The sequence below is a fragment of the Drosophila teissieri genome, chromosome X (assembly GCF_016746235.2).
Source record: "Drosophila teissieri strain GT53w chromosome X, Prin_Dtei_1.1, whole genome shotgun sequence".
In the NCBI taxonomy this organism is placed as follows: domain Eukaryota; kingdom Metazoa; phylum Arthropoda; class Insecta; order Diptera; family Drosophilidae; genus Drosophila; species Drosophila teissieri.
This window is the reverse complement of record NC_053034.1, coordinates 9,239,326-9,248,687: the sequence shown is the minus strand read 5'-3', so window position 1 is coordinate 9,248,687 and position 9,362 is coordinate 9,239,326. Positions and strand designations below refer to the sequence as shown.

The following is a 9,362-nucleotide window of genomic DNA, read 5'->3' as shown; positions in this document are numbered from 1 at the left end:
TTTATGGCAAACTTGTTTTCAAAACTTCTGGAATCCTGATTTAGCAGTGGAATATTGATTTTTCCAGCGACCACTGTGCCCCCATTATGCATGTTGACTATTATTTATTTATTTATTTATTTACCCCGCATGGAGAGCTTTCTTCGCCTAGTCCGCATGCAAATCGAGAAACAACAATGTGCGGCATATTGTATAGATCGAAAACCCGAATCCCCAGATGCCAGATACCAGATCCCCGATACCAGATGCCAGCTGGAGAACAATAGTGACACAAATTGGCCAACACAAAAAAAAAAAATGGATAGTCAGGGGGCTGGGGCTTATCAATCACAACTTTCACCGAAAATAGCCATTCGAAAAACGAATAAGGCAATAATCCGCGGACGGATGATGCAATTCCACTGTGCGCTTAAACGTTTTACACACTTGTCGCGGAGTGTTTATCACTGCCCACCGTTGTGTTGTTGCTTTTATTGCCATGGTTGTTTTCGTTGTTCGCTTATCACGCGCTAAAATTTGTATGTGCGGTGTGTGTGCCACACACACGCACAGCTGCAGTCAAAATAATAGTGGCGCGTATTTGTGATAAAGTGATAATGCAACTGCTCTGGTTTTCTTCCGTTGCGAAGCTCTGATTACAATGAAATAAAGATAGGGTTGGTATAATTTGCATATAAAATAGCTATCAGATAGTTTATGCAGTTCACAAGTACGCGATAAGTTATTCTAAAAATCGCAGCAGTGTGCAAAATATATTTACTTAATTTGAACTTTTCTATATGCATTTTCTGTTGTTTACCTAGAATTAAAGTTGTTTTGATTTTTTCATTACATTTTAAGACTAATTAGGCACAGCAATAGTCAGAGAATTGATATTAAGTTTGGAAGTTATAGTTAATATGCATTTTATCAGCGAAAAACATGTTTTCTAATATTTATTTGGAAGCCCTAAAACTCTACCCGCAAGTGTGGCAACTGTTTGCTCTTGATTTTGTATCTCTATCTCTGCAGAGCCAATTACGAGTGCGTTACTCACTGGCAAGCGGAAAGTGCATTGGCAATTGCAATTGCCAATGATGATAGCAGGCTATTGATGCAGTGCCGAAGATGCAACTGCAACCGTCACGTACGCGCCTCAATTAAATGCATCGCATCACAATGAAAACCAACGCGAAATCAGCACAGAATCAACAGCAAATCAACGAAACCGAGTGGCAAATCGAAAGGGACGGCGGTTGACAGGCGACTAAAATGCCAAAACACCGAACACAAACTACGAAGCGACTAACTAACGACCAAGTGGCAGTGGCACACTCAAAGCCCAGAAACACGGGGCAACTGCAAATAAACAAAAAATCAGAAACCAAAAACCGAAAAAACCGAAAACCAAAAACCGAAAAAACCAAAAACCGAAAAGCCAAAGCAAAACAACAGCGGCGCAAAACAATACCGAATGTGAATAGGGATAGGAATACGGGCGCTATAGATATGGAAATAAAATACATATAGTACATGGATGTAACCAAAAGCTGAAGAAACACCGGCCGCACCTCTGCCGCAGTCGACGTCAGCGTCGGCGTTGACAGAAGCAGCGGCAGCGGCAGAGGCGTCGACAGCCCACGCAAACGTCAAACGGAAAGGGAGAGACCCCAAAAAAAAAGAGGCGGAGAATCGGGGGGAGCGCTAGGAAGTGAAGAGCACCGACGTCTTGATACCCCGCAATATAGTGGGAACATACTAAGGACATACTCACTACCCCTTGTTAACTTATTCGAAAATACAGTGTACCACTCAAATGGATTTTTTCATATTTATCATATATGTATATTATTATATTTCATATTATCATAGGTTTTCAACTTTCTTAAAAATGTCCTTAAAAACCTCTTAAGAAAGTACGTCATATTCGCAAAAGCAACCAAAGTTTTGATACAAATATTTTAAAAAATTGTAAAAAGTTTTTAAATCAATTTAAGTGCTTTAATTAAGTTAAATATTTATCAGCCTTTCGTTGTCTAAGCCAATTGAAATTCAACAGCCTACAATCGCGATCACCATCATATCATTATCAGTTTCGAGTGCTAGAAATTGATAGAGGATCTTAACGATAATGAAGAGTGTCTCATGCGAACTGAGTTAGGATCGTCATATTCATATTCACTAATGCAGCTAAAGAGTGGGTTCTGTAGAATTCGCTTATCAGCTGGTGGTGGTGAGTCACTGCAAGTGGGATCTCCAGCTGATATGCCCCACGTGAGTGCTGGGCAAATTAAACGCCACACGAATGGCTTTTGAATAATATTTACATTCATTCACCTGAACGAGTCCGAGTGCCAGTGTGAGTGTGAATGTGAGTGCGAGTGTGAGTGAGTGAGTTGCGTGGCGTGGCGAAGGCGGCCAAATGCGAGCGAGTTGCGTTGTTAATGTGCGCAAAACAATGCTGAAACCACGCCGATCGGGGGGAAACTGGGGGCTTGGGGCGAGGGGCTTGGAGCTTGAGGCTTGGGGCTTGGGGCCTGGGGATCGTCCCAGCAAAATATAAATGACGAAATTATGGCAGCAACTAGTTATAAACAATGCACATTAAATGCCAGCAGCAAAGACAACAAAAGTAGAAGCGACTGCTCATCGCAAAGTTAATTCGCATATAGAAGCAGACTAAAATGGCAAAAGTATTGCTTAAATTTGCAAACAAAATATTAGAATTATATACAAAATGTAAAATAAACCTAATAATCACAGTATAAATTTAAATTTACATTTTGCGAATAAATTCCATTTTATAAACCCATTTCATAAAATATTTTGAATAATATGAATTCAACCATTTAAAACTCACAAAAGCATGTAAGTTACAAGCCGAACATTTAGTTTTAGTTTATCTCCTTACTGCCAAGCATATTTGCTTATAAGGAACCTCTATTTATAAATATATTACGAATCTAGCAGTTATACCCAAGTGTTCAGTACGCCATAACGTGACTAAAAATGGATTTATCCTCGCTTATAGTCTTAGAACATAGAAGTACAGAATTTTTAAAGGAAGTGAGAGGAAATATATGTAATATACAGATTTAGGTAAGCAAAAGGGCGCGAATCAACGAACGACGGCAACGTCAATTGAAAGTGGGCAGCCGGAGGACGAGGCGATCTGGGTATCCTAATCCTAATCCTATCCCTGATTCGGATCACTATCGATCCTAGACGGGGCTCTCCAGGGTGCTGCCCGATGATGAGGTGCGCAGCTCGCACAGTTCCTGCATTAGATCCCGGAAGAGCATGGGATTCACGTTGACGCTGACCTTCATCATCAGGAACCAGTCGCCGATGGTGAGGTCGCGCAGAGCGCGCTTCACATGCCGCTTGGTCATGAACCGCAACTGGCTGCGGATCATCTGCTCCCGGAGATACCCGCTGCAGATCATGGCCAGCCGGCAGAGGAGATTCAGGCCGGACATCAGGGCCATCAGCAGGAACCAGGCCCACAGGAAGACGAAGATCTTCTCGTTCAGTATGTTCAGCGGCAGGATGCACAGGTTGTCCATCACGTTCGCCGTGCCGCTCGCCCCAAACTTGAGCACCTCGCACTTGGCGATCTTGGGAAAGACGCTCGAGGACACGCGATTCCAGCGATCCCAGTCGTAGAACGGAATGGTGGCCAGGGCGTGCAGGTACTTCGACCAGAAGCCGTTCAGGAACACCTCCAGCACCATTATGTTCACCACCTGTGGATTAGTTGCCATCAGCTTTATACGAACTATGGTAAACCCTACTCACACTGATGAGGAAATTGAGGACCTCGCAGAAGACGTACTTGGCCATGTAGCAGAAGTGCATGTCCTCGTAGTCGGTGGTGAAGTACTTGACCAGCAGACGGAGCCGGGTGTTGTACGTCTTCTCCGAGAGGAGCGCCTCGCCGACCTCCGAGCAGAGTTGCTTCAGCCGCTGGCCCTCCCACACCTTCCACAGGCACGAGGGGAAGTAGAAGATGAACGACTGGAAGAGCAGCAGGATGATGACCCACTGGTAGTAGCGCAGGTACTCCCGCTCCGTCTGGCCACGAATCTCGGGGCCCACGCCCTCGGCTATCGACATGGCCCGCGCGTACGCCTCGTTGTACTCCCCGATCCTGCGCAGACTCGATCTGGAGTGTGGTCTGCTGCGGATGATGGTGCGGCTCGTGGACGAAGTGGTGGCAAAATCGGAGGAGGCGGAGGATGTGGCTGCGTCGTGCATGTGCTGGGGATGAACCAGCGCCAGCGGCTGCTCGCTGAGGTTGTCCAGCTTGAGGATGTAGGTGCCCATGGTCCAGCAGTAGGACTGTATGTACTCGATGTTCTTCTCCTCGCTGATGCACTGAATCGGATCCCCAAAGTATTGGCGCGCGGACAGGAGGAGCGAGCAGGTGAGCAGTATGACCACGGTGCACTTGGAGTGGATGGTAAAGACGGCGTCGTAGATGCGTATTGACTTGAACTGCAGATACTTGGAGAGCGGCTTCACCGCCGAATACATTTCTTCTGCCTCCGGGAAGAGTTCCTCGAGGACAGCTTCCAACTCTCACCGCTCCGCTCCTCTGCGCCCCGCGGTGCTATCTCTAGATGTTCCCGATTCTGTTCCCAATCCCGATTCCGATTCCAATCCTCCTTTGTCCTGGTTCTCGTTCGGGTTTTAGCCCTATATATGCTGCCCCTCGGATTACTCACTTCGATCTTTGATAGACGACTATGAATGCAATCGAATTGCCGACCTAGGATGGTAGCCAGTTCACAGATCAGATCGTCACTCGGTTTTACATATTTTTTTGTCCGTGCCGTCATTATTACCTACTTGGTTTTTTCCCCATCTCTCTCTAATATTTGGCATTATGTCAGTCGACCAGTGTTGTGCATACGATTAACCGATTTTCCCCCCTATTATAATGCATTATTTTTAAGCCCATTAGCTGCAAAGTCCATTGCCGACTTTCAGGCATTTCTTAGTTGGCGAAAAGAACCCAAAGTCTTAGCTCACATTGCTCGTTTATTTATGATTATGACAGATTTCAGGCGATAATTCTCATGATTCAGCACTTCAGCCTTGGCTCTCTAGGTCAGCTCATCGAATTTTTGGGGTAAAAGTGGGGGCCAGAGCTCCATTGGTCGCCAGTCAGTCCAAGTTCAGGAATCCAATTATCGAGGGTATCTGCAATTAGGCAAGGTGCACGCAGCTAATTACCATAAATCAAATAAACTTGTAAAGTCCGCTGACGATGACCTTCAAGGTCCAAGAAATATGTATCACCTTCTATTTTTTTATTTTGGAACTACAAGCGACAAAATGAGCAAACACAATGAACCCATCTAATTTTAATCGTGCATGAAATAATAAGCAGAGACAATCAAAATGGGACGGTGATAATAATTTATATTTTATAGAGGGAAAAATTATGGGAATGGGCTCATTATATTGATAAATATATGTTATATGCTATGTCGCTACAAAGAATAATTTTTAATTATATTTTAGACCTACTTAGCAACCCTATGGAGCTTCCTTTTTTTTTTAATAGCTTGGTACATTTGCACTATGTTGAATTTGGCAAAGCTTAATTAAAAATCGACAAATAAAAATCACAAGACTGTGAAGCAATTGCTGTGACCAAGTTAATTGTCATATTTAAATATAATTTACGTTTACATCTTTGGCAAGGCGCAAAGTTCACTGAACTTGCTGAGCTGTACCGGTAGCATTAATACAATAACAAAAAATTCCAATGTTAAAGTTTCTCAAAACGCGCCTTCTGAAAATTGTAATCAATCGAATAATTAAATAAATGCGTTCGTAGTTTAACAGGCATCGAAAAATATGAAACAAGAAGCAACACTAAACTTTCAAAGCATTTGAGCTACAGTTTAAACGATTTTATTGAATTTAAGTTTGAACAAGAACCCAATTGTCTCAAATTTGAAAATGGCAAATTGAATTTGGTATAGAAAATCATCATTTCCTGGCCGCCAATCGCATTCGCATTCAAAGAGCCCGCGTGAAGAGCCATTGTCAATACATCTAAATACTTGAGCAATCAGATACTTTGACACCTCCGCCAATCGCCGGCAATCCGAGTCGTGAAACTCCGGCACAGCAGAAGATGGAACAAGTAACCATAAACTGGTGTTCCCTGAACTTGACCTCCAATGGCAGTCGAAGCCACCGACGACGAGCAACAAAAACCACTTGTTTGTGGGGGAGGCGGAGGGGGACTCGTCACGATCCACTGATGGAGCTCCAAAGCTCCAAAGCGCCAAATTGAGCGTTAAGAGCTTCTCGTTCGGCTTCCATTTGTTACTTCAATACTTTATTATTATTAATTTATTTGCGCACAATGATGGTGCATGTTTTTTGTTGTCCAAATTCGAAACTCAAAGGGAAGTATGCGGAAGTTCTGACGGATGTGTGTTTGGTTCTTTGTTCTGCTCGCCACTTGGCTTATTAACTCGATCTTACAGGAAAGAAGTACTTAGTACTTGAAAGTCATTCCGATTAATTTGTTGTTCTTTTCATAGATTTTAGATACATAGAAGCTAAGATAGAAGCCAAAAGCAGTGGTAACACCTCATCAAGTTCGCTGCTGGCTACTGTTTTTGAATCTATTTCTGATTCTGTTTCTAATTCTGGGGCTCTGACTTGTCGTTTTCTCTAGTAGATCTCTAGTCACCCCCCCTCCCCTGGACATCGCCGTTCCGCAACGCTGAGCGCAGTAACAATTAAGATACTGGAGCGCAAAGGCAAAGATACTTACGTCGAGATACTCGTGCTGGCACTCGAGTTCCGAAAGAGCTGGCTAGAAAAATCGACTGTCATCGTAGTCTAGGCTAGGTAGCATTATGGCTATAGATACACTTAACTGGGCAGCAGTCGCCACGAGAGCCACAAGAGTGTATCTGTATCTCTTGGTCGCAAAAACAATTGTTTATTATTTACGAGCATGGAAGGAGGCGGTCCCCGCAGGCCCATATCTCAATGTCCCCTTCTGCATATGGCCAGCATTAATTTCGTGGGCCTGGTCAAGTCGTTTAGGTACATGCACTGCGACCAAAATAGTGCACATCATATGAAAGAATTGAATATGAATTTCTAGAACCAAAAGTATACCAAATGGATGCCAAAGGTTTTATAGAATGAAACGAACCCGATATCAATACTATCATTTGAATATCTCATTTAATTATTATGCTCAGTACCAAGTATATTACTACTATTTTTCTCAGTGCCTGGCGGATTGCAACATTTGCCAGGTGTTTTTTGTCCACAACTGGCGGAAGGAAAGTGAAAGATCTCGGCTAGTCTGTATACCTTATTAGATCGCCGACATAATCAGAGATCAGCGTAGCCCAATTAACCCCAAGACATAGAGGCCCTTTCAATTTGTCAGCTCTTAAGTTGTTTACTATTATTATGATTTCATATGATCTCAGCCTTCATTTGCTGATCGCTAATAAAGCTAAACTAATTTCGATGACAGATGCTGCTAATTGCCAGCACACTTCTTTTTATTAATAAATTTCTGTGTGCTGCCATATGTTTTTCTACCTCTACCATTATATTACGATTTGGTTTAATCTTGGACTATTTGTTTAAAGTTGGGGCACCCTTTCAAAGCCACAACGAAGTTCAAAAGTTCCACTCAAGGTTTGGATTTTGGAAATGGAGTGGTGAACTCACCTTGACTAACCTTTTATTCACAAAATGCATTCGCAGTTCACTCAGACTCACACTCACACCAGTCGATACACATTCCCTTGTATTTGGATTTATAATTACATGTATCTGACCAATTAGCAAACGAGTGGCGATGTTGTAAGCACAACTTAATGGGAAATACTGGGAGGCCCAATAAAAAAAAAAGCCCTTTGCCAACAGGTTTTGTAGCATATTCTACTTCCGCAACACCAAAATGGATTTCCTTATCCATTCCTCATCCATTCTCTATTCAAAACGAATTATATTGTCTTTGGCCCCAAAGCCTTGACCGTGCCCCACAAGTTTGGTTTTTTTTTTTTTGGAAATAACCTCTCGGCGAATTAGCGATCCCACAGATCAATGCTAACTTCATCTATTCGGATGCTCTGCATGGGGTGATTAGCAAATTTCCGCTAAATTATAACAATAAACACCAGATGCGTGGGGATTGAACAGACGATGGAGTACCCTTCTTAGATGTTTTGTATCTCTTATTCAAGACTTTAAAATATATAAACCTACACTATACGTATCATGGCAGCGAAATTGAATTTACAAAAATAAATAGTTTTAAATAGTAATAGTTTTATAAATAGTTTTTGGTGCAACTTGAATATCAAATATTTCCCTGCAGAAATGTTATATATGTACAGCATATTCACTCCACTCATTACTATTGGTGCTCATATACCCTAAATAGTTTAGTTTACATAGCATAAAAAAGAGAAATAGTTTTGTGAACAGACGCATTTATCACTTGAATTTTTCGCCTGCAGTGCAAATGCAAAGATCCTCATTTAAATGTATTATTCACACTCTCCATAATCTTTACTCTAGAACCCAGGTGACCTTATACCCAGAACCAATCGCTGCACTTACTAATTGCTACTCTGGATTCGCAATCTAGTCGAGTGCTCACCTTGGTGATAATATCATCCTCCGGCTGCTCCTGGGGCGGTGCCATGGCTGCTGCTCCTCGGATGTCGGACGGCTTCGGAAGGCTAGTTGCAAACGATTATGATCTGCACCAGCAGTCCATAGATTGTCATTTCTTCTGGGTGAAAAACTCGCGAACTCAAACAACAAAAAAAAAAAAAGGAAAAAAGTGATGTTGTTTCTAGGTCCGCGCTTGATCTAACAAGTAAGTTGAATGCTAAGTGGCATTCAGTGAACCGCCTCGTCTGACACTCCGTTTTCGACTGAGTGAGTTCGACTCACCATATCGATATAGTCGCCAGGTTTTTAAAGTCGGCAAGCCGAGAAACGCGAGCAAAACGCGCGGCTTGGTGGCCAAAAAACTGGTTATTATCGTTCTGGGCTCTGGGTTCTGGGTTCTCATCGCTGGTCCTCAGTCTCTATTCTCCTCGGGGTCTTGTCTTCGGGTTTTCCCTCGTTCGCAGAAGAATCTGAATTCGTGTCCGAGTCATGATCAGAATTGGACCCACCACCTGTGGGGGACGTGACGTCACGTGAACTTGCCGCTTGAACTTAAAGTTGAAGGCCAAGCTGAGTCAGCTGGGAAATGGCGATTGCCGCCAAATGGAAAATGCAAAGTGCAAAATGCAAAATGGAAATTCAATGGAAATTAAGTGCTCAAGTGGCAGCTGCTGCAATCAGCCATTGGCATTGGCCATAATAGG

General features: G+C 43.0%; 1 protein-coding gene across 3 annotated transcripts; it reads right to left on the bottom strand.

Annotated features, from left to right (window-relative positions):
• Nucleotides 1-2,992: 2,992 nt before the first annotated feature.
• LOC122623426 (innexin inx5) lies at nt 2,993-4,864 on the bottom strand. Of its 3 annotated transcripts, XM_043802582.1 has the most exons (3): nt 4,827-4,849; nt 3,780-4,750; nt 2,993-3,725 (listed from the first exon to the last, which is right to left on the bottom strand). In XM_043802582.1, exons 2-3 carry the CDS (start codon nt 4,513-4,515, stop codon nt 3,037-3,039), a joined length of 1,425 nt encoding a protein of 474 aa, XP_043658517.1. In that variant the 5' UTR covers nt 4,516-4,750; nt 4,827-4,849; the 3' UTR covers nt 2,993-3,036. The 3 variants fall into 3 exon arrangements, with proteins under 3 accessions (XP_043658517.1, XP_043658518.1, XP_043658519.1); XM_043802583.1 differs by having other exon boundaries at nt 3,058-3,725; nt 3,778-4,863; XM_043802584.1 differs by having other exon boundaries at nt 3,604-3,725; nt 3,815-4,864.
• Between the last annotated feature and the right edge of the window lie 4,498 nt (nt 4,865-9,362).

What these genes read in the sequence shown, in the direction of transcription:
- LOC122623426 (XM_043802582.1), bottom strand. Translation starts at nt 4,515, where the DNA reads ATGTATTCGGCGGTGAAGCCGCTCTCCAAGTATCTGCAGTTCAAGTCA. An exon ending in GGTCCTCAATTTCCTCATCA is followed by an intron (nt 3,726 to 3,779) that starts GTGTGAGTAGGG and finishes ACTAATCCACAG; the next exon opens with GTGGTGAACATAATGGTGCT.